At 47.0% G+C, this 26,013-nt stretch overlaps 1 protein-coding gene across 2 annotated transcripts in view; it reads left to right on the top strand.

The window, feature by feature from the left end:
* The window catches only part of LOC120037152 (high affinity cationic amino acid transporter 1-like), a 32,708-nt gene extending 8,205 nt beyond the window's left edge, over nucleotides 1–24,503 (top strand). Inside the window, exons 7-12 of one of the 2 annotated variants that reach the window (XM_038983324.1) lie at nucleotides 6,519–6,655; nucleotides 11,369–11,471; nucleotides 15,719–15,927; nucleotides 16,317–16,468; nucleotides 22,260–22,368; nucleotides 22,643–24,503. In XM_038983324.1, coding sequence (XP_038839252.1) covers nucleotides 6,519–6,655; nucleotides 11,369–11,471; nucleotides 15,719–15,927; nucleotides 16,317–16,468; nucleotides 22,260–22,368; nucleotides 22,643–22,839 — 907 coding nt within the window. In that variant the 3' untranslated portion in view covers nucleotides 22,840–24,503. The remainder of the gene's footprint in view (nucleotides 1–6,518; nucleotides 6,656–11,368; nucleotides 11,472–15,718; nucleotides 15,928–16,316; nucleotides 16,469–22,259; nucleotides 22,369–22,642) is intronic. The other variant, XM_038983325.1, reaches the window with a different exon arrangement.
* The last annotated feature ends 1,510 nt before the right edge of the window (nucleotides 24,504–26,013 follow it).

Here is a 26,013-nt window from a genome sequence, read left to right as displayed (position 1 = left end):
TAGTACACAAACTGTAGGGTCTCTGTGTGCTCTGTCCACCAGGTTAGTACACATACTGTAGGGTCTCTGTGTGCTCTGTCCACCAGGTTAGTACACATACTGTAGGGTCTCTGTGTGCTCTGTCCACCAGGTTAGTACACATACTGTAGGGTCTCTGTGTGCTCTGTCCACCAGGTTAGTACACATACTGTAGGGTCTCTGTGTGCTCTGTCCACCAGGTTAGTACACATACTGTAGGGTCTCTGTGTGCTCTGTCCACCAGGTTAGTACACATACTGTAGGGTCTCTGTGTGCTCTGTCCACCAGGTTAGTACACATACTGTAGGGTCGCTGTGTGCTCTGTCCACCAGGTTAGTACACATACTGTAGGGTCTCTGTGTGCTCTGTCCACCAGGTTAGTACACATACTGTAGGGTCTCTGTGTGCTCTGTCCACCAGGTTAGTACACATACTGTAGGGTCTCTGTGTGCTCTGTCCACCAGGTTAGTACACATACTGTAGGGTCTCTGTGTGCTCTGTCCACCAGGTTAGTACACATACTGTAGGGTCTCTGTGTGCTCTGTCCACCAGGTTAGTACACATACTGTAGGGTCTCTGTGTGCTCTGTCCACCAGGTTAGTACACATACTGTAGGGTCTCTGTGTGCTCTGTCCACCAGGTTAGTACACATACTGTAGGGTCTCTGTGTGCTCTGTCCACCAGGTTAGTACACATACTGTAGGGTCTCTGTGTGCTCTGTCCACCAGGTTAGTACACATACTGTAGGGTCTCTGTGTGCTCTGTCCACCAGGTTAGTACACATACTGTAGGGTCTCTGTGTGCTCTGTCCACCAGGTTAGTACACATACTGTAGGGTCTCTGTGTGCGCTGTCCACCAGGTTAGTACACATACTGTAGGGTCTCTGTGTGCTCTGTCCACCAGGTTAGTACACATACTGTAGGGTCTCTGTGTGCGCTGTCCACCAGGTTAGTACACATACTGTAGGGTCTCTGTGTGCTCTGTCCACCAGGTTAGTACACATACTGTAGGGTCTCTGTGTGCTCTGTCCACCAGGTTAGTACACATACTGTAGGGTCTCTGTGTGCTCTGTCCACCAGGTTAGTACACATACTGTAGGGTCGCTGTGTGCTCTGTCCACCAGGTTAGTACACATACTGTAGGGTCTCTGTGTGCTCTGTCCACCAGGTTAGTACACAAACTGTAGGGTCTCTGTGTGCTCTGTCCACCAGGTTAGTACACATACTGTAGGGTCTCTGTGTGCTCTGTCCACCAGGTTAGTACACATACTGTAGGGTCGCTGTGTGCTCTGTCCACCAGGTTAGTACACATACTGTAGGGTCTCTGTGTGCTCTGTCCACCAGGTTAGTACACATACTGTAGGGTCTCTGTGTGCTCTGTCCACCAGGTTAGTACACAAACTGTAGGGTCTCTGTGTGCTCTGTCCACCAGGTTAGTACACATACTGTAGGGTCTCTGTGTGCTCTGTCCACCAGGTTAGTACACATACTGTAGGGTCTCTGTATGCTCTGTCCACCAGGTTAGTACACATACTGTAGGGTCTCTGTGTGCTCTGTCCACCAGGTTAGTACACATACTGTAGGGTCTCTGTGTGCTCTGTCCACCAGGTTAGTACACAAACTGTACATCTATGTATTGAAGGTGATTCAACACACACACCTAGCCTCACCTTGACCTGTATGTACACACCTGTATGTACACACACACCCTGCTGATGTGATCAGTGAGTTTAGCTCACACAGCCAGGTGTGTGTGTGTGTGTGCGTGTGTCTCTCTCTTAGTGAGTATATATTTAACCATGGGGGTATTTGATTCCCCTGCTGTCTATTAATATCAGTAGAGAGAGATCTGGCAGGTCAAATTGTCCCATAAATCTAACAGGTATATCATGTTCATTATAAACTGGGTGGTTCGAGCCCTGAATGCTGATTGGCTGACAGCCGTGGTATAGCAAATCAATCAAATGTATTTATAAAGCCCTTTTTTCATCAGCTGATATCTCGAAGTGCTGTACAGAAACCCAGCCTAAAACCCCAAACAGCAAGCAATGCAGGTGTAGAAGCACGGTGGCTAGGAAAAACTCCCTAGAAAGGCCAGAACCTAGGAAGGTTACAGGGAGCTACATTACAGGGAGCTACATTACAGGGAGCTACATTACAGGGTGCTACATTACAGGGAGCTACATTACAGGGAGCTACATTACAGGGTGCTACATTACAGGGAGCTACATTACAGGGAGCTACATTACAGGGAGCTACATTACAGGGAGCTACATTACAGGGAGCTACATTACAGGGTGCTACATTACAGGGAGCTACATTACAGGGTGCTACATTACAGGGAGCTACATTACAGGGTGCTACATTACAGGGAGCTACATTACAGGGAGCTACATTACAGGGTGCTACATTACAGGGAGCTACATTACAGGGAGCTACATTACAGGGAGCTACATTACAGGGTGCTACATTACAGGGAGCTACATTACAGGGAGCTACATTACAGGGAGCTACGTTACAGGGAGCTATGTTACAGGGAGCTACGTTACAGGGAGCTACGTTACAGGGAGCTACATTACAGGGAGCTACATTACAGGGAGCTACATTACAGGGAGCTACATTACAGGGAGCTACATTACAGGGTGCTACATTACAGGGTGCTACATTACAGGGAGCTACATTACAGGGTGCTACATTACAGGGAGCTACATTACAGGGAGCTACGTTACAGGGAGCTACGTTACAGGGAGCTACGTTACAGGGAGCTACATTACAGGGTGCTACATTACAGGGTGCTACGTTACAGGGAGCTACATTACAGGGTGCTACATTACAGGGAGCTACATTACAGGGAGCTACATTACAGGGTGCTACATTACAGGGAGCTACATTACAGGGAGCTACATTACAGGGAGCTACATGACAGGGAGCTACATTACAGGGAGCTACATTACAGGGTGCTACATTACAGGGAGCTACATTACAGGGTGCTACATTACAGGGAGCTACATTACAGGGAGCTACATTACAGGGTGCTACATTACAGGGAGCTACATTACAGGGAGCTACATTACAGGGAGCTACATTACAGGGTGCTACATTACAGGGTGCTACATTACAGGGAGCTACATTACAGGGTGCTACATTACAGGGAGCTACGTTACAGGGAGCTACGTTATAGGGTGCTACATTACAGGATGCTACATTACAGGGAGCTACGTTACAGGGAGCTACATTACAGGGTGCTACATTACAGGGAGCTACATTACAGGGTGCTACATTACAGGGAGCTACATTACAGGGAGCTACATTACAGAGAGCTACATTACAGGGTGCTACATTACAAGGTTCTACATTACAGGGAGCTACATTACAGGGAGCTACGTTACAGGGAGCTACGTTACAGGGTGCTACATTACAGGGAGCTACATTACAGGGTGCTACATTACAGGGAGCTACATTACAGGGAGCTACATTACAGGGTGCTACATTACAGGGAGCTACATTACAGGGTGCTACATTACAGGGTGCTACATTACAGGGTGCTACATTACAGGGTGCTACATTACAGGGTGCTACATTACAGGGAGCTACATTACAGGGTGCTACATTACAGGGAGCTACATTACAGGGAGCTACATTACAGGGTGCTACATTACAGGGTGCTACATTACAGGGTGCTACATTACAGGGTGCTACATTACAGGGAGCTACATTACAGGGTGCTACATTACAGGGAGCTACATTACAGGGAGCTACATTACAGGGAGCTACATTACAGGGAGCTACATTACAGGGTGCTACATTACAGGGAGCTACATTACAGGGAGCTACATTACAGGGAGCTACATTACAGGGTGCTACATTACAGGGTGCTACATTACAGGGAGCTACATTACAGGGAGCTACATTACAGGGAGCTACGTTACAGGGAGCTATGTTACAGGGAGCTACGTTACAGGGAGCTACGTTACAGGGAGCTACATTACAGGGTGCTATATTACAGGGTGCTACATTACAGGGAGCTACATTACAGGGAGCTACATTACAGGGAGCTACATTACAGGGAGCTACATTACAGGGAGCTACATTACAGGGTGCTACATTACAGGGTGCTACATTACAGGGAGCTACGTTACAGGGAGCTACATTACAGGGTGCTACATTACAGGGAGCTACATTACAGGATGCTACATTACAGGGAGCTACGTTACAGGGAGCTACGTTACAGGGTGCTACATTACAGGGAGCTACATTACAGGGTGCTACATTACAGGGAGCTACATTACAGGGTGCTACATTACAGGGAGCTACGTTACAGGGAGCTACGTTATAGGGTGCTACATTACAGGATGCTACATTACAGGGAGCTACGTTACAGGGAGCTACATTACAGGGTGCTACATTACAGGGAGCTACATTACAGGGTGCTACATTACAGGGAGCTACATTACAGGGAGCTACATTACAGGGTGCTACATTACAGGGTGCTACGTTACAGGGAGCTACGTTACAGGGAGCTACATTACAGGGTGCTACGTTACAGGGTGCTACGTTACAGGGTGCTACGTTACAAGGAGCTACGTTACAGGGAGCTACATTACAGGGTGCTACATTACAGGGAGCTACATTACAGGGAGCTACATTACAGGGTGCTACATTACAGGGAGCTACATTACAGGGAGCTACATTACAGGGAGCTACGTTACAGGGAGCTACATTACAGGGAGCTACATGACAGGGAGCTACATGACAGGGAGCTACATTACAGGGTGCTACATTACAGGGTGCTACATTACAGGGAGCTACATTACAGGGTGCTACATTACAGGGAGCTACATTACAGGGAGCTACATTACAGGGAGCTACATTACAGGGTGCTACATTACAGGGTGCTACATTACAGGGAGCTACATTACAGGGTGCTACATTACAGGGAGCTACGTTACAGGGAGCTACGTTATAGGGTGCTACATTACAGGATGCTACATTACAGGGAGCTACGTTACAGGGAGCTACATTACAGGGTGCTACATTACAGGGAGCTACATTACAGGGAGCTACATTACAGGGTGCTACATTACAGGGAGCTACATTACAGGGAGCTACATTACAGGGAGCTACGTTACAGGGAGCTACATTACAGGGAGCTACATTACAGGGAGCTACATGACAGGGAGCTACATTACAGGGAGCTACATTACAGGGTGCTACATTACAGGGAGCTACATTACAGGGTGCTACATTACAGGGAGCTACATTACAGGGTGCTACATTACAGGGAGCTACATTACAGGGAGCTACATTACAGGGAGCTACATTACAGGGTGCTACATTACAGGGTGCTACATTACAGGGAGCTACATTACAGGGTGCTACATTACAGGGAGCTACGTTACAGGGAGCTACGTTATAGGGTGCTACATTACAGGATGCTACATTACAGGGAGCTACGTTACAGGGAGCTACATTACAGGGTGCTACATTACAGGGAGCTACATTACAGGGTGCTACATTACAGGGAGCTACATTACAGGGAGCTACATTACAGGGAGCTACATTACAGGGTGCTACATTACAGGGAGCTACATTACAGGGAGCTACATTACAGGGAGCTACATTACAGGGTGCTACATTACAGGGTGCTACATTACAGGGAGCTACATTACAGGGTGCTACATTACAGGGAGCTACATTACAGGGAGCTACATTACAGGGAGCTACATTACAGGGTGCTACATTACAGGGAGCTACATTACAGGGAGCTACATTACAGGGAGCTACGTTACAGGGAGCTACATTACAGGGTGCTACATTACAGGGTGCTACATTACAGGGTGCTACATTACAGGGAGCTACATTACAGGGTGCTACATTACAGGGTGCTACATTACAGGGAGCTACATTACAGGGAGCTACATTACAGGGTGCTACATTACAGGGAGCTACATTACAGGGTGCTACATTACAGGGAGCTACATTACAGGGAGCTACATTACAGGGAGCTACATTACAGGGAGCTACATTACAGGGTGCTACGTTACAGGGAGCTACATTACAGGGTGCTACATTACAGGGAGCTACATTACAGGGAGCTACATTACAGGGAGCTACATTACAGGGTGCTACATTACAGGGTGCTACATTACAGGGAGCTACATTACAGGGAGCTACATTACAGGGAGCTACATTACAGGGAGCTACATTACAGGGTGGATTTTGATGTTTGGCTCCTTGTCTATTCCTGCTCTATACTAGTTTGACCCTTCTTTTAAGCCTTCACCCTCTTCCTCTCCTGACTGTCACTTCACACTCTCCCCTACCACATCTCTCTCCCCTCAACCCTTCCTCCTCTCCTCTATCAAATTGCTCTCCCCTCACCCCTTCTCTACCAAATTCTTCTCCCCTGTTCCCCCACTTCACCCTCACCCTCGTAAACCTACCATTCTATCCTAATCTCCCTCTCTCCTCATCCCTTTCCTCTCCCTCCCTCCCTCCAGTCTCCTGGGCTCGATGTTCCCTCTCCCTCGTATAATATTTGCCATGTCTCGCGACGGCCTCCTCTTCTCCTTCTTGGCCCGCATCAGTGAGAGGAAGACACCCATCATGTCCACCATAGCCGCTGGAGTCATGTCTGGTAAGCAGCGTCAGGGGTTAGGGGTTAGAGGTTAGAGGTTAGGGAAGACATCCATCATGTCCATCATAGCCGCTGGGGTCATGTCTGGTAAGCAGCGTCAGGGGTTAGGGGTTAGAGGTTAGGGAAGACATCCATCATGTCCACCATAGCCGCTGGGGTCATGTCTGGTAAGCAGCGTCAGGGGTTAGAGGTTAGAGGTTAGGGAAGACATCCATCATGTCCACCATAGCCGCTGGGGTCATGTCTGGTAAGCAGCGTCAGGGGTTAGAGGTTAGAGGTTAGGGAAGACATCCATCATGTCCATCATAGCCGCTGGGGTCATGTCTGGTAAGCAGCGTCAGGGGTTAGGGGTTAGAGGTTAGAGGTTTGAGGTTAGGGATGACACCCATCATGTCCACCATAGCCGCTGGGGTCATGTCTGGTAAGCAGCGTCAGGGGTTAGGGGTTAGAGTTTAGAGGTTAGAGGTTAGGGATGACACCCATCATGTCCACCATAGCCGCTGGGGTCATGTCTGGTAAGCAGCGTCAGGGGTTAGGGGTTAGGGGTTAGAGGTTAAAGGTTAGAGAAGACACCCATCATGTCCACCATAGCCGCTGGGGTCATGTCTGGTAAGCAGCGTCAGGGGTAAGAGGTCAGGGGTTAGAGGTTAGAGAAGACACCCATCATGTCCACCATAGCCGCTGGGGTCGATTAGAGGTTAGAGGTTAGAGGTTAGAGGTTAGGGAAGACATCCATCATGTCCATCATAGCCGCTGGGGTCATGTCTGGTAAACAGTGTCAGGGGTTAGGGGTCAGGGGTTAAATGACAAGAGTTAGAGGTGGGCGGACAGTGGTAGAGAGAGGAGCTGCATGGTGTTGTTGTTTACCTAGCTGTGATTACCTAGCTGTCATCTCCTTGAAGAGAGAGGTCAAAGTTAATAAATACATAACAATAAATAAAACTGGTGTTCAGAGTGCTGTGACCCAGTTAGTCACCTGAGGACCTCCAGCACGTCAGATTGGACCCCAGCTCTGTGGATGATGGGGCCAAGCAGTTCGTTTTGCTTTTGGTACTGTGACCCAGTTAGTCACCTGAGGACCTCCAGTACATCAGATTGGACCCCAGCTCTGTGGATGATGGAGAGAGGAGGGAGAGGAGAGAGAGAGCAGAAAGGGGAGAGAGTAGAGGAGAAAGGAGAGAGAGTAGTTAGAAGAGAGAGGAGATGAGTTAAAGGAGATAGAGATAGAGGGGATAGAAGAGACAGAGGAGTTAGATTAGATAGAGGAGTTAGATTAGACAGAGGGGTTAGATTAGATAGAGGAGTTAGATTAGACAGAGGTTAGATTAGACAGAGGGGTTAGATTAGATAGAGGAGTTAGATTAGATAGAGGAGTTAGATTAGATAGAGGGGTTAGATTAGATAGAGGAGAGAGAAGAGATAGAGGAGTTAGATTAGACAGAGGAGTTAGATTAGGCAGATGCGTTAGATTAGACAGAGGAGAGAGAAGAGATAGAGGAGTTAGATTAGATAGAGGAGAGAGAAGAGATAGAGGAGTTAGATTAGACAGAGGAGTTAGATTAGACAGAGGAGTTAGATTAGACAGAGGAGAGAGAAGAGATAGAGGAGTTAGATTAGACAGAGGAGAGAGAAGAGATAGAGGAGTTAGATTAGATAGAGGAGTTAGATTAGACAGAGGCGTTAGATTAGACAGAGGAGAGAGAAGAGATAGAGGGGTTAGATTAGACAGAGGAGAGAGAAGAGATAGAGGAGTTAGATTAGATAGAGGAGTTAGATTAGATAGAGGAGACAGAGGAGTTAGAGGAGACAGAGGAGATAGGAGATAGATGGGTTAGTGGAGACAGAGGAGCCAGGAGATAGAGGACATAGGAGACATCAGAGTTAGAGGAGACAGCAGAGTTAGAGGAGATAGAGGGGTTCGTGTAGAAAGACAGAGGAGACAGAGGCGTTAGATTAGACAGAGGAGTTAGATTAGACAGAGGAGTTAGATTAGACAGAGGAGAGAGAGGAGTCAGAGGAGTTAGATTAGACAGAGGAGACAGGAGATGGAGACAGAGGAGGCAGAGGGGTTAGTGTAGACAGAGAAGATAGAGGAGATAGGAGACAGCAGAGTTAGAGGAGATAGGAGACAGCAGAGTTAGAGGAGATAGGAGACAGCAGAGATAGAGGAGATAGGAGACAGCAGAGATAGAGGAGATAGGAGACAGCAGAGATAGAGGAGATAGGAGACAGCAGAGATAGAGGAGATAGGAGACAGCAGAGATAGAGGAGATAGGAGACAGCAGAGTTAGAGGAGATAGGAGACAGCAGAGATAGAGGAGATAGGAGACAGCAGAGATAGAGGAGATAGGAGACAGCAGAGATAGAGGAGATAGGAGACAGCAGAGATAGAGGAGATAGGAGACAGCAGAGATAGAGGAGATAGGAGACAGCAGAGATAGAGGAGACAGAGGAGACAGAGGAGAGAGAGGAGACAGAGGAGACAGAGGAGTTAGATTAGATAGAGGAGTTAGATTAGACAGAGGAGTTATATTAGATAGAGGAGTTAGATTAGATAGAGGAGTTAGATTAGACAGAGGAGTTAGATTAGACAGAGGAGTTAGATTAGACAGAGGGGTTAGATTAGACAGAGGGGTTAGATTAGATAGAGGAGTTAGATTAGACAGAGGGGTTAGATTAGACAGAGGGGTTAGATTAGATAGAGGAGTTAGATTAGACAGAGGGGTTAGATTAGACAGAGGGGTTAGATTAGATAGAGGAGTTAGATTAGATAGAGGAGTTAGAGGAGACAGAGGAGACAGAGGAGACAGAGGAGATAGAGGAGACAGAGGAGACAGAGGAGACAGAGGAGACAGAGGAGATAGAGGAGATAGGAGACAGCAGAGATAGAGGAGAGAGAGGAGATAGAGGAGATAGAGGAGATAGAGGAGACAGAGGAGAGAGAGGAGACAGAGGAGATAGAGGAGATAGAGGAGAGAGAGGAGAGAGAGGAGACAGAGGAGAGAGAGGAGAGAGAGGAGACAGAGGAGACAGAGGAGACAGAGGAGACAGAGGAGATAGAGGAGATAGGAGACAGCAGAGATAGAGGAGATAGGAGACAGCAGAGATAGAGGAGATAGGAGACAGCAGAGATAGAGGAGATAGGAGACAGCAGAGATAGAGGAGACAGATAAGTTAGATTAGACAGAGGAGATAGAGGAGATAGAGGAGATATAGGAGACAGCAGAGATAGAGGAGAGAGAGGAGATATAGGAGACAGCAGAGATAGAGGAGAGAGAGGAGATAGAAGAGTTAGAGGGGTTAGTGTAGACAGAAGAGATAGAGGATTTAGATGAGACAGAGGAGTTAGAGGAGCCAGAGGAGATACACGGAACCCAAACCGACAGCGCACGTGTGCCATCATGCGCCATCATTCATAAATGTATTTTGCCCCCCCACACCAAACGCGATCATGACACGCAGGTTAAAATATCAAAACAAACTCTGAACCAATTATATTAATTTGGGGACAGGTCGAAAAGCATTAAACATTTATGGCAATTTAGCTAGTTAGCTTGTACTTGCTATCTAATTTGTCCTGTTTAGATAGCTTGCTGTTGCTAGCTAATTTGTCCTGTTTAGATAGCTTGCTGTTGCTAGCTAATTTGTCCTGGGATATAAACATTGTTATTTTACCTGAAATGCACAAGGTCCTCTAGTCGACAATTAATCCACACATAAAACGGTCAACCAAATCGTTTCTAGTCATCTCTCCTTCCAGACTTTTTCTTCTCTGGACTTTATATTGTGATTGGCAACTTTCATAAATTAGGTGCATTACCGCCACCGAACGTGTTCGTCTTTCAGTCACCCACGTGGGTTTAACCAATGAGGAGATGGCACGTGGGTAGCTGCTCATAAAAGCCATTGGCAACGCAGACGCTCGCGAGCAGTGTGGGTGCAATAATTGAATAATATAGATTTCTAAATTTATTTTGCAACGCGGTGTAGCGTTGTAGCTAGCCTGTTAGAGGAGTTAGGAGAGAGGTAAGACGTGAGAGAGTAGAGAGAGGAGAGAGAGGTGAGAGAGGTGAGAGAGGGGAGAGAGGGGAGAGAGAGAGAGAGAGAGTAGAGAGAGGGGAGAGAGGGGAGAGCGGAGAGGAGAGAAAGAGTAGAGAAAAGGGAGAGAGGAGAGGCAGAAGGGCGAGGAGAGAGAGAGAGTAGAGAGAGGAAAGATAAATACATATAATTTACATTAATGAGTGGATCAAACATTTGGCCTTTCTGTCTCTCCTCCAGCTATCATGGCCTTTCTGTCTCTCCACCAGCTATCATGGCCTTTCTGTCTCTCCTCCAGCTATCATGGCCTTTCTGTCTCTCCTCCAGCTATCATGGCCTTTCTGTCTCTCCTCCAGCTATCATGGCCTTTCTGTCTCTGCTCCAGCTATCATGGCCTTTTTGTCTCTACTCCAGCTATCATGGCCTTTCTGTCTCTCCTCCAGCTATCATGGCCTTTCTGTCTCTCCTCCAGCTATCATGGCCTTTCTGTCTCTCCTCCAGCTATCATGGCCTTTCTGTCTCTCCTCCAGCTATCATGGCCTTTCTGTCTCTCCTCCAGCTATCATGGCCTTTCTGTCTCTCCTCCAGCTATCATGGCCTTTCTGTCTCTCCTCCAGCTATCATGCCCTTTCTGTCTCTCCTCCAGCTATCATGCCCTTTCTGTCTCTCCTCCAGCTATCATGGCCTTTCTGTTTGACCTGAAGGACCTGGTAGATCTGATGTCTATAGGGACTCTACTGGCCTACACCCTGGTGGCAGCCTGCGTTCTGGTACTCAGGTTAGTACCCTGAACCCTAAACCCTACACCCTGGTGGCATCCTGTGTTCTAGTACTCAGGTTAGTACCCTAAACCCTAAACCCTGGTGGCAGCCTGCATTCTAGTACTCAGGTTAGTACCCTGAACCCTACACCCTGGTGGCAGCCTGCATTCTAGTACTCAGGTTAGTACCCTGAACCCTACACCCTGGTGGAAGCCTGCATTCTAGTACTCAGGTTAGTATCCTGAACCCTGAACCCTACCCCCTGGTGTCAGCCTGCAGTTTAGTACTCAGGTTAGTACCCTGAACCCTACACCCTGGTGGTTGCATGCATTCTAGTACTCAGGTTAGTACCCTGAACCCTACACCCTGGTGTCAGCCTGCATTCTAGTACTCAGGTTATTATCCTGAACCCTACCCCCTGGTGTCAGCCTGCAGTTTAGTACTCAGGTTAGTACCCTGAACCCTACACCCTGGTGTCAGCCTGCATTCTAGTACTCAGGTTATTATCCTGAACCCTACCCCCTGGTGTCAGCCTGCAGTTTAGTACTCAGGTTAGTACCCTGAACCCTACACCCTGGTGTCAGCCTGCATTCTAGTACTCAGGTTAGTACCCTGAACCCTACACCCTGGTGTCAGCCTGCATTCTAGTACTCAGGTTAGTATCCTGAACCCTACACCCTGGTGTCAGCCTGCATTCTAGTACTCAGGTTAGTATCCTGAACCCTACACCCTGGTGGCAGCCTGCATTCTAGTACTCAGGTTATTATCCTGAACCCTACACCCTGGTGGCAGCCTGCATTCTAGTACTTACACCCTGGTGGTGGCCTGCATTCTAGTACTCAGGTTAATACCTTGAACCTTACACCATGTTGTCAGCCTGCATTCTAGTACTCATGTTAGTATCCTGAACCCTACACCCTGGTGGCAGCTTGCATTCTAGTACTCAGGTTAGTACCCTGAACCCTACACCCGGGTGGCAGCCTGCATTCTAGTACTCAGGTTAGTATCCTGAACCCTGAACCCTGGTGTCAGTCAGGTGAGAGGATCATCAATCACATCTTTCAACAGATGACTCCCATTATCTCCATCTGTAATGGTAAGACTGACTGTGTCCTCTAACCCTGAGAGATTGATCCTCGTTCTGACTGTGTCCTCTAACCCTGAGAGATTGATCCTCGTTCTGACTGTGTCCTCTAACCCTGAGAGATTGATCCTCGTTCTGACTGTGTCCTCTAACAGTGAGAGATTGATCCTCGTTCTGACTGTGTCCTCTAACCCTGAGAGATTGATCCTCGTTCTGACTATGTCCTCTAACCCTGAGAGATTGATCCTCGTTCTGACTGTGTCCTCTAACCCTGAGAGATTGATCCTCGTTCTGACTATGTCCCCTAACCCTGAGAGATTGATCCTCGTTCTGACTGTGTCCTCTAACCCTGAGAGATTGATCCTCGTTCTGACTGTGTCCTCTAACCCTGAGAGATTGATCCTCGTTCTGACTGTGTCCTCTAACCCTGAGAGATTGATCCTCGTTCTGACTATGTCCCCTAACCCTGAGAGCTAGAACGAGGATCAGACTATGTCCCCTAACCCTAAGAGATAGAACGAGGATCAGACTATGTCCCCTAACCCTGAGAGCTAGAACGAGGATCAGACTATGTCCCCTAACCCTGAGAGCTAGAACGAGGATCAGACTATGTCCCCTAACCCTAAGAGATAGAACGAGGATCAGACTATGTCCCCTAACCCTGAGAGATAGAACGAGGATCAGACTATGTCCCCTAACCCTGAGAGCTAGAACGAGGATCAGACTATGTCCCCTAACCCTGAGAGATAGAACGAGGATCAGACTATGTCCCCTAACCCTGAGAGATAGAACGAGGATCAGACTATGTCCCCTAACCCTGAGAGATAGAACGAGGATCAGACTATGTCCCCTAACCCTGAGAGCTAGAACGAGGATCAGACTATGTCCCCTAACCCTGAGAGCTAGAACGAGGATCAGACTATGTCCTCTAACCCTGAGAGATAGAACGAGGATCAGACTATGTCCCCTAACCCTGAGAGCTAGAACGAGGATCAGACTATGTCCCCTAACCCTGCGAGATAGAACGAGGATCAGACTATGTCCCCTAACCCTGAGAGCTAGAACGAGGATCAGACTATGTCCCCTAACCCTGAGAGATAGAACGAGGATCAGACTATGTCCCCTAACCCTGAGAGCTAGAACGAGGATCAGACTATGTCCTCTAACCCTGAGAGATAGAACGAGGATCAGACTATGTCCCCTAACCCTGAGAGCTAGAACGAGGATCAGACTATGTCCCCTAACCCTGAGAGCTAGAACGAGGATCAGACTATGTCCCCTAACCCTGAGAGCTAGAACGAGGATCAGACTATGTCCCCTAACCCTGAGAGCTAGAACGAGGATCAGACTATGTCCCCTAACCCTGAGAGCTAGAACAAGGATCAGACTATGTCCCCTAACCCTGAGAGATAGAACGAGGATCAGACTATGTCCCCTAACCCTGAGAGCTAGAACGAGGATCAGACTATGTCCCCTAACCCTGAGAGCTAGAACGAGGATCAGACTATGTCCCCTAACCCTAACAGATAGAACGAGGATCAGACTATGTCCCCTAACCCTGAGAGCTAGAACGAGGATCAGACTATGTCCCCTAACCCTGAGAGATAGAACGAGGATCAGACTATGTCCCCTAACCCTAACAGATAGAACGAGGATCAGACGATGTCCCCTAACCCTGAGAGATAGAACGAGGATCAGACTATGTCCCCTAACCCTGAGAGAACCGACGTGGTAATACTGATGGTCTATTAACACAGCAGGTTGGGGTCATTAACGCAGCAGGTTAGGAGGACTAACGCAGCAGGTTAGGAGAACTAACACAGCAGGTTAGGAGGACTAACGCAGCAGGTTAGGAGAACTAACACAGCAGGTTGGGGTCATTAACGCAGCAGGTTAGGAGAACTAACACAGCAGGTTGGGGTCATTAACGCAGCAGGTTAGGAGGACTAACACAGCAGGGTAGGGTCATTAATGCAGCAGGTCAGGAGGACTAACGCAGCAGGTTGGGGTCATTAACGCAGCAGGTTAGGAGAACTAACACAGCAGGTTGGGGTCATTAACGCAGCAGGTTAGGAGGACTAACGCAGCAGGTTGGGGTCATTAACGCAGCAGGTTAGGAGAACTAACACAGCAGGTTGGGGTCATTAACGCAGCAGGTTAGGAGAACTAACACAGCAGGTTAGGGTCATTAACGCAGCAGGTCAGGAGGACTAACGCAGCAGGTTGGGGTCATTAACGCAGCAGGTTAGGAGGACTAACACAGCAGGTTGGGGTCATTAACGCAGCAGGTTGGGAGAACTAACGCAGCAGGTATGGAGAACTAACGCAGCAGGTTAAGAGGACTAACACAGCAGGTATGGAGAACTAACACAGCAGGTTAGGAGGACTAACACAGCAGGTATGGAGAACTAACGCAGCAGGTTAGGAGGACTAACACAGCAGGTATGGAGAACTAACGCAGCAGGTTAGGAGGACTAACACAGCAGGTTAGGGTCATTAACGCAGCAGGTTGGGGTCATTAACGTGGCAGATTAGAATAACTAATTTAGCAGTTTAGGTGAATTAATTTATCAGGTTAGAAGGATGAGGGTTAAGGTTAGGAAAAGAGTTTGGTTTAGCTACAATGATAAAGTTAATTGTTGTCCCCAACGTCACCACTAGATGGAGGTGTAAGAGAACTAGCCACAACGGTAGAAACGTAAACAAACCGTCTGTGGCGACAAATGATCAGTATCATAACACCAGAACAAAGAGCTCCACCCTCTCTCTTTGCAAGTTACGGGCAAGTCTATGAGCTTCCACTTCCTGAAATGTGAAAGATAGGAAACCATGATTTATCCAAAGCACTGCTGCTTGTTACCTCATGCATCTCGTTGTATCATGACAGATCAACGCTACCATATATGTTTACATAGTCTGTCCACCAGATTACCTATATAGTACAATAGGACAGTGGTTCTCAAACCTTTCCTCTGGGACCCCTCAGCTGTTCCATGTATTTACTATATTCCAGAACACCTGATTCAATTTGACAATGAATCATCATCAAAACAATGACAGTTCAGAACTACAACAAAATCGTGAAACATCTGGGAGTCCGCAAGGAGAGGGGTTGAGAAACACTGCAATATGGGAAAAGGGTGCCATTTGGGACACAGGTTAAACTCCTCTCTGTTCCAGGTACCAACCAGAGCATCCCAGCTCCTCGGCCTATCAGATGGCCAGTACCGTGGAGGAGATGGAGCTAAGTGACGGTATCTCCGCCCCCAGTATGGGCATCCTGCCTGGTGTGAAGGAACACTTCAGCCTGAAGACTGTCCTGTTCCCTGACAACACTGAACCCTCAGCCCTGTCCGGCTACACTGTCAACATCACTGTCAGCCTCATGGGTAAAGGGGGGGGGGGGGGGGGGGGCAGGAAGACGACAGATAAGCTACACAGAGACACACACTCTCACACACAAACACACACACCTCCCATCCTTCTCCGGCGTCTCCTCCCTTCTCATCCCTCTCTATCTCTCCTCTGTCATCTATTGCCTGCCCTCCCCTCTCCTCTCCTCCATTGCCTGCCCTCCTCTCCTCCCTCCTCCTCCATCTCCTCCTCCTCCTCTCGTACCCTCTTCCTCCTCCTTCCTCCTCCTCCTTTCCCTCCCCCTCTCCTCCCTCCTCCCTACAGTGTGGAACATCGTAGCTCTGACCGTCATCTTCATGGTGTGTATTCTCCTCCTCTCCTCCTCTCTTCCCCTCTTCCTCTCCTCCTCCTCCTCCCCCTATAGGCCTTCTGATCCTGGTGTTCAGTATACTAGCAGTGCAGGGTGGATTTGCAGTGTGGAACATCGTAGGTCTGACCGTCATCTTCATGGTGTGTGTTCTCCTCACCTTTATCATCTGGAGACAACCAGAGAGCAAGACCAAGCTGTCCTTTAAGGTGTGTATACAATACTTAACCTCACCAAGACCAAGCTGTCCTTTAAGGTGTGTATACAATACCTAACCTCACCGAGACCCTAACACCAAGACCAATCCACCCCATACTACAACCTCTCACCCCACCAAGATAAAGCACATTGGACTCCCAAAACTCTGTCACAAACATACCTAACCTAACAGACACCTTGAGAACTTTCTGTTTGCTGTACAAGACTGCTAACTAATTTACAATCCACCCCATACTAAAACCTCTCACCAAACCAAGATAAAGCACATTGGATTCCCAAACAACCTCATAGCTCTTACCCTTCTGCCTATCTAGCCTGTTTTGAAGGATCCTGCCAATTTCATAAACTCCCAATCACCCTCTTGACATGCCCCCTCCCCTGCCAATTCGTCACACCTGAACTCACTGTGATAATCACTTCTCCTGAACTCACTGTGATAATCACCTCTCCTGAACTCACTGTGATAATCACCTCTCCTGAACTCACTGTGATAATCACCTCTCCTGAACTCACTGTGATAATCACCTCTCCTGAACTCACTGTGATAATCACCTCTCCTGAACTCACTGTGATAATCACCTCTCCTGAACTCACTGTGATAATCACCTCTCCTGAACTCACTGTGATAATCACCTCTCCTGAACTCACTGTGATAATCACCTCTCCTGAACTCACTGTGATAATCACCTCTCCTGCCAACTCGTCACTGTGATAATCACCTCTCCTGCCAACTCGTCACTGTGATAATCACCTCTCCTGTATTGTATACCCACCTTAAAGGACAACTTGGTCTGCTTGTTTTAGTCAACAACAAAACTACATTTAAGAAAAGTACAACATATCTAAATATTATTTTTCAATACTGCCTGCATCTCACTACAGAGAAAAACTTAACATTGTAAGGCTTCTCTCATGCGGAGCGGCAGGTAGCCTAGTGGTTAGAGCAGGTAGACTAGTGGTTAGAGCAGGTAGACTAGTGGTTAGAGCAGGTAGACTAGTGGTTAGAGCAGGTAGCCTAGTGGTTAGAGCAGGTAGCCTAGTGGTTAGAGCAGGTAGCCTAGTGGTTAGAACAGATAGCCTAGTGGTTAGAGCAGGTAGACTAGTGGTTAGAGCAGGTAGACTAGTGGTTAGAGCAGGTAGACTAGTGGTTAGAGCAGGTAGCCTAGTGGTTAGAGCAGATAGCCTAGTGGTTAGAGCAGGTAGACTAGTGGTTAGAGCAGGTAGACTAGTGGTTAGAGCAGGTAGCCTAGTGGTTAGAGCAGATAGCCTAGTGGTTAGAGCAGGTAGCCTAGTGGTTAGAGCAGGTAGCATAGAGGTTAGAGCAGGTAGCCTAGTGGTTAGAGCAGGTAGACTAGTGGTTAGAGCAGGTAGACTAGTGGTTAGAGCAGGTAGCCTAGTGGTTAGAGCAGGTAGCATAGAGGTTAGAGCAGGTAGCCTAGTGGTTAGAGCAGGTAGCCTAGTGGTTAGAGCAGGTAGCCTAGTGTTTAGAGCAGGTAGCCTAGTGGTTAGAGCAGGTAGCCTAGTGGTTAGAGCAGGTAGCCTAGTGGTTAGAGCAGGTAGCCTAGTGGTTAGAGCAGGTAGCCTAGTGTTTAGAGCAGGTAGCCTAGTGGTTAGAGCAGGTAGCCTAGTGTTTAGAGCAGGTAGCCTAGTGTTTAGAGCAGGTAGCCTAGTGGTTAGAGCAGGTAGCCTAGTGGTTAGAGCAGGTAGCCTAGTGGTTAGAGCAGGTAGCCTAGAGGTTAGAGCAGGTAGCCTAGTGGTTAGAGCAGGTAGCCTAGAGGTTAGAGCAGGTAGCCTAGTGGTTAGAGCAGGTAGCATAGAGGTTAGAGCAGGTAGCCTAGTGGTTAGAGCAGGTAGCCTAGTGTTTAGAGCAGGTAGCCTAGTGGTTAGAGCAGGTAGCCTAGTGTTTAGAGCAGGTAGCCTAGTGTTTAGAGCAGGTAGCCTAGTGGTTAGAGCAGGTAGCCTAGTGGTTAGAGCAGGTAGCCTAGTGGTTAGAGCAGGTAGCCTAGAGGTTAGAGCAGGTAGCCTAGTGGTTAGAGCAGGTAGCCTAGAGGTTAGAGCAGGTAGCCTAGTGGTTAGAGCAGGTAGCATAGAGGTTAGAGCAGGTAGCCTAGTGGTTAGAGCAGGTAGCCTAGTGGTTAGAGCAGGTAGCCTAGTGTTTAGAGCAGGTAGCCTAGTGGTTAGAGCAGGTAGCCTGGTGGTTAGAGCAGGTAGTCTAGTGGTTAGAGCAGGTAGCCTAGTGGTTAGAGCAGGTAGCCTAGTGGTAAGAGCAGGTAGACTAGTGGTTAGAGCAGGTAGCCTAGTGGTTAGAGCAGGTAGCCTAGAGGTTAGAGCAGGTAGCCTAGTGGTTAGAGCAGGTAGCCTAGTGGTTAGGGCAGGTAGCCTAGAGGTTAGAGCAGGTAGCCTAGTGGTTAGAGCGTTGGACTAGTAACCGAAAGGATGCAAGATCTAATTCCTGAGCTGACAATGTAAAAATCTGTCGTTCTGCCCCTGAACAAGGCAGTTAACCCACTGTTCCTAGGCCGTCATTGAAAATAAGAATTTGTTCTTAACTGACTTGACCAGTTAAATAAAGGTGTAAATAAAATGCCCCTCGTGAATGAGTGCTAACGACCGGAGCATTAAGCTAGCCGAGACCAACAACACAAACAAACAGACTATACAACTACAAGTAGTGAGTAGAGTTACTAACAGACTATACAACTACAAGTAGTGAGTGGAGTTACTAACAGACTATACAACTACAAGTAGTGAGGAGTTACTAACAGACTATACAACTACAAGTAGTGAGGAGTTACTAACAGACTATACAACTACAAGTAGTGAGGAGTTACTAACAGACTATACAACTACAAATAGTGAGTGGAGTTACTAACAGACTATACAACTACAAGTAGTGAGTGGAGTTACTAACAGACTATACAACTACAAGTAGTGAGTGGAGTTACTAACAGACTATACAACTACAAATAGTGAGTGGAGTTACTAACAGACTATACAACTACAAATAGTGAGTGGAGTTACTAACAGACTATACAACTACAAGTAGTGAGTGGAGTTACTAACAGACTATACAACTACAAGTAGTGAGGAGTTACTAACAGACTATACAACTACAAGTAGTGAGTAGAGTTACTAACAGACTATACAACTACAAGTAGTGAGTGGAGTTACTAACAGACTATACAACTACAAGTAGTGAGTGGAGATACTAACAGACTATACAACTACAAGTAGTGAGTGGAGTTACTAACAGACTATACAACTACAAGTAGTGAGTGGAGTTACTAACAGACTATACAGCTACAAGTAGTGAGTGGAGTTACTAACAGACTATACAACTACAAGTAGTGAGTGGAGTTACAGACTATACAACTACAAGTAGTGAGGAGTTACTAACAGACTATACAAGTAGTGAGGAGTTACTAACAGACTATACAACTACAAGTAGTGAGTAGAGTTACTAACAGACTATACAAGTAGTGTGGAGTTACTAACAGACTATACAACTACAAGTAGTGAGTGGAGTTACTAACAGACTATACAAGTAGTGAGTAGAGTTACTAACAGACTATACAACTACAAGTAGTGAGTGGAGTTACTAACAGACTATACAACTACAAGTAGTGAGTGGAGTTACTAACAGACTATACAACTACAAGTAGTGAGGAGTTACTAACAGACTATACAACTACAAGTAGTGAGGAGTTACTAACAGACTATACAACTACAAGTAGTGAGTGGATTTACTAACAGACTATACAAGTAGTGAGTGGAGTTACTAACAGATTATACAAGTAGTGAGTGGAGTTACAGACAGATTATACAAGTAGTGAGTGGAGTTACTAACAGACTATACAAGTAGTGAGTGGAGTTACTAACAGACTATACAAGTAGTGAGTGGAGTTACTAACAGACTATACAACTACAAGTAGTGAGTGGAGTTACTAACAGACTATACAACTACAAGTAGTGAGTGGAGTTACTAACAGACTCTACAACTACAAGTAGTGAGTGGAGTTACTAACAGACTATACAACTACAAGTAGTGAGGAGTTACTAACAGACTATACAACTACAAGTAGTGAGTGGAGTTACTAACAGACTCTACAACTACAAGTAGTGAGTGGAGTTACTAACAGACTATACAACTACAAGTAGTGAGGAGTTACTAACAGACTATACAACTACAAGTAGTGAGTGGAGTTACTAACAGACTATACAACTACAAGTAGTGAGTGGAGTTACTAACAGACTCTACAACTACAAGTAGTGAGTGGAGTTACTAACAGACTATACAACTACAAGTAGTGAGGAGTTACTAACAGACTATACAACTACAAGTAGTGAGTGGAGTTACTAACAGACTATACAACTACAAGTAGTGAGTGGAGTTACTAACAGACTATACAACTACAAGTAGTGAGTGGAGTTACTAACAGACTATACAACTACAAGTAGTGAGTGGAGTTACTAACAGACTATACAACTACAAGTAGTGAGTGGAGATACTAACAGACTATACAGCTACAAGTAGTGAGTAGAGTTACTAACAGACTATACAACTACAAGTAGTGAGTGGAGTTACTAACAGACTATACAGCTACAAGTAGTGAGTGGAGTTACTAACAGACTATACAACTACAAGTAGTGAGTGGAGTTACTAACAGACTATACAACTACAAGTAGTGAGTGGAGTTACTAACAGACTATACAACTACAAGTAGTGAGGAGTTACTAACAGACTATACAACTACAAGTAGTGAGTGGAGTTACTAACAGACTATACAACTACAAGTAGTGAGTGGAGTTACTAACAGACTATACAACTACAAGTAGTGAGTGGAGATACTAACAGACTATACAACTACAAGTAGTGAGGAGTTACTAACAGACTATACAACTACAAGTAGTGAGTGGAGTTACTAACAGACTATACAACTACAAGTAGTGAGTGGAGTTACTAACAGACTCTACAACTACAAGTAGTGAGTGGAGTTACTAACAGACTATACAACTACAAGTAGTGAGGAGTTACTAACAGACTATACAACTACAAGTAGTGAGTGGAGTTACTAACAGACTATACAACTACAAGTAGTGAGTGGAGTTACTAACAGACTATACAACTACAAGTAGTGAGTGGAGTTACTAACAGACTATACAACTACAAGTAGTGAGTGGAGTTACTAACAGACTATACAACTACAAGTAGTGAGTGGAGTTACTAACAGACTATACAACTACAAGTAGTGAGGAGTTACTAACAGACTATACAACTACAAGTAGTGAGTGGAGATACTAACAGACTATACAACTACAAGTAGTGAGTGGAGTTACTAACAGACTATACAGCTACAAGTAGTGAGTGGAGTTACTAACGGACTCTACGAAACAAGTTAAATGTCTTACCTATGATTAAATGTTTTCCACACATACCTTCGTGTATCCTGCTTGTACACCGTCTCCCCACAATGTCCTACCCTCCCACGCCGAATAGACTCTTCTCACAGGCTCTATATATCCCTACGTGGGAGTAGGTCAGGATTTTTTACCTTGTTTGACCTGAACAACACAATATATTTTTGGCATGTTTTGTAATTTCTGTATAACAGAAAATCGACGACAAAGTTGTCTCTTTTACCAAATATTAGTTTTTCCCAATTTGTGTGCGTGGTCGAGGAGATTCCTTATTATTAGGTGAATATCGACTCACATTATGCCTCTGGTTTCTGACTCACTGACCTCTGCATGAACTTTGTATTTGACCTCTGACCTCTTCAGGTGCCCCTGTTGCCGTTCATCCCAGTGGTCAGCATGTTTGTCAACGTCTACCTGATGATGCAGCTGGACAGAGGCACGTGGATACGCTTCGCTGTCTGGATGGCTATTGGTAAGAAACTCTTTTCTATAACAATGTCATCTCTATAGAGACATTACCAGAATATGATCAACTCTTCTATGGAGATATACCACTGCTGGCTTGGCTCTGAAGCTAAGCAGGGTTGGTCCTGGTCAGTCCCTGGATGGGAGACCAGATTCTGCTGGAAGTGGTTTTGGAGACACTCTGTCCTCTGGTCTAAAAAAAATACCCCAATGCCCCAGGGTTAAATCAAATATATCCTCTTCCAAGACATTCCATTATTCAACCCCTCTGTTTATTGCAGGGTTTGTGATCTACTTTGGCTACGGGATCCACCACAGTGCTGAGGCAGCTCTGGCCAGCTCCTCTCCTGAGTCTGATGTAGAGCTGAACGACTACATATCCAGCCACTCACACAACATGGAGCCCGTGTCTCCTGAGAAAGAGGCGTTTCTACATAATGGTCTGGAGTCCCGGGGAGAGGAGGACGGAGACCTGTAGAGTGCTAGGACCCAGCAGACAACTGCCACAGCCTGCCCTGGCCGCCCTACATGCCACACCTTATCACGCCGCTTTGGAACTTTTGTCTGTCTGGAACCTTTTATCAAACAGGATAGAACCCTCTTGGAATGAACCGTCTCCTTTTGGGATGTGCCATGCCATTTTTTTAACAGGGTCCTGGCTCTTTAGACATCTCACAGTGGCGTATGCACATGTAGCTTCTCGCAGGTGTTCCTGGGAAAATACATTTCTAATGCAGAAAAAAAAGGAGTAGAGAAAAAGAAGGAAGGAAGAGAGGATAGACTGCTGTTTGTTCCTGAGGCCTTATTGTGAGCTCACAAGGGGTTTCCTACTACAGACAGGAGAACCATATCAGCCCAGGGAAACTGAGCAGACATCTTGGATCTTGTCCTCCTCCATTTGAGGGAAAGTGTGGGTTGATGTGATGGGAGTGGGGTAGTGTAATGTTGCTGTTGAGGACTGGGTTTGATTGGATCCACTGAGCACACACTGGTTAAATCAACGTTGTTTCCAAGTCATTTCAATGAAGTTACGTTGAACTAACCTGGAATAGACGTTGAATTGACGTCTGTGTGCAGTGAGGATACTCTACTAGCTGGCACATGGTTCTCTCACAGCTCAGGAAGGACTCTCGACAGCTCAGGAAGGACTCTCACAGCTCAGGAAGGACTCTCACAGCTCAGGAAGGACTTTCGACAGCTCAGGAAGGACTCTCACAGCTCAGGAAGGACTCTCACAGCTCAGGAAGGACTCTCACAGCTCAGGAAGGACTCTCACAGCTCAGGAAGGACTCTCACAGCTCAGGAAGGACTCTCACAGCTCAGGAAGGACTTTCGACAGCTCAGGAAGGACTCTCACAGCTCAGGAAGGACTTTCGACAGCTCAGGAAGGACTCTCACAGCTCAGGAAGGACTTTCGACAGCTCAGGAAGGACTCTCACAGCTCAGGAAGGACTTTCGACAGCTCAGGAAGGACTCTCACAGCTCAGGAAGGACTTTCGACAGCTCAGGAAGGACTATCTGTTGGTTAACATCCTAATGGATTGGTTAGGGTTAAGGTTGTGCATTAAGGTTGTCATTTGAGAGATGTCAGAAAACATCACTGAGTCACTCCGATGACTTTTGGAACTGAGTGACTTAGATGGCTAGCCATGGAAACTCTGTGTGGTAATCTTCAAGATAATCATACTGTTTGATGAGGCATATCTATACTCTCAACATTTTCAGATGATTGTCAAACTGCTGTCTGGAAAGGTAGACACCAGACATGGCTATAATAACTACTGTTAGGATTCTACCTTTAGATCTGCCAAAACCAGGGATGACCTATATATGTGTATTTCCTCTGAAACATTTTTCTAGTCTGAACGGTTACATCCTCCCCTAGCAGGATATATGCTACCTTGTTGTAAACTTCTGTTATCTCCCTTCTCACTGTGATGCAGTTGCTGTGGCTCACCACTAGAGGTCGCTGTGTATCACACAACGTCAAATCAAATCAAATCAAATTGTATTCATCACCTGCGCCGTAAGGTGTAGACCTTACTGTGAAATGCTTACTTACAAGCCCTTAACCAACAATGCAGTTCAAGAAATAGAGTTCAGAAAATATTAACTAAATATACTAAAGTGAAAAAATTAAATCTCAAAAAAGTAACACAAGAAAATTACATAACAATAATGAGGCGATATACAGGTGATACCGAGTCAATGTGGGGGGGGGGGGGGGGGTACCGGTACCGAGTCAATGTGGGGGGGGGGGTTACCGGTACCGAGTCAATGTGGGGGGGGGGGGGGGGTACCGGTACCGAGTCAATTTGGGGGGGGGGGGGTACCGGTACCGAGTCAATTTGGGGGGGGGGTTACCGGTACCGAGTCAATTTGGGGGGGGGGGGTACCGGTACCGAGTCAATGTGGGGGTGGGGGTTACCGGTACCGAGTCAATGTGGGGGTGGGGGTTACCGGTACCGAGTCAATGTGGGGGTGGGGGTTACCGGTACCGAGTCAATTTGGGGGGGGGGGCACCGGTACCGAGTCAATTTGGGGGGGGGGGGGGGTACCGGTACCGAGTCAATTTGGGGGGGGGGGGTACCGGTACCGAGTCAATGTGCAGAGGGCACAGGTTTTTCAAAGTCATTTGTAAAGTGGCTATGCATAGATAGGTAACAGCGAATAGCAGCAGTGTAAAAACAAAGAGGCTGTCAATATAAATAGTCCGGGTGGCCATTTGATACATTGTTCAGCAGTCTTATGGCTTGGGGGTAGAAGCTGTTAAGGAGCCTTTTGGTCCAAGACTTGGCGCTTTGGTACCGCTTGTCGTGCAGTAGCAGAGAGAACAGTCTATGATTTGGGTGACTGGAGTCTTCGACAATTTTTGGGGCCTTCCTCTGACAATGCCTAGTATATAGGTCCTGGATGGCAGGAAGCTCCCGAGTGGCGCAGCGGTCTAAGGCACTGCATCTCAGTGCTAGAGACGTCACTACAGACCCTGGTTCGATTCCAGGCTGTATCACAACCGGTCTTGATTGGGAGTCCCATAGGGTTGCGCACAATTGGCCCAGCGTCATCCGGGTTAGGTTTTGGCTGGGGTAGGCCGTCATTCTAAATAAGAATTTGTTCTTAACTGACTTGCCTAGTTAAATAAAATTAAAATAAATACGCTTGGCCCCAGTGATGTAGCGCCTTACGGTCGGATGCCGAGCAGTTGCCATACCAGGCGGTGATACAACCAGTCAGGATGCTCTCGATGGTGCGGCTGTAGAACTTTTGGGGGATCTGGGGACCCATTCAGTCTCCTGGGGGGGAAAAGGTGTTGTCGTCTTCACAAATGTCTTGGTGTGTTTGAAGCATGAGAGTTTGTTGGCGATGTGGTCACCAAGGCACTTGAAACTCTCGACCTCTCGTCCACTTCAGTCCAGTCGATGTTAATGGAGGCCTGTTCAGCCCGCCTTTTCCTGTAGTCCACGATCAGATCCTTTATCTTTCTCATCGTTGAGGGAGAGATTGTTGTCCTGGCACCACACTGCCAGGTCTCTGACCTCCTCCCTATAGGATGTCTCATTGTTGAGGGAGAGGTTGTTGTCCTGGCACCACACTGCCAGGTCTCTGACCTCCTCCCTATAGGCTGTCTCATTGTTGAGGGAGAGGTTGTTGT

This window comes from Salvelinus namaycush, unplaced genomic scaffold, assembly GCF_016432855.1.
Source record: "Salvelinus namaycush isolate Seneca unplaced genomic scaffold, SaNama_1.0 Scaffold1591, whole genome shotgun sequence".
NCBI classification, from domain to species: domain Eukaryota; kingdom Metazoa; phylum Chordata; class Actinopteri; order Salmoniformes; family Salmonidae; genus Salvelinus; species Salvelinus namaycush.
Note: the sequence above shows the minus strand (reverse complement) of the source record. Positions and strands in the feature narration are given on the sequence as shown.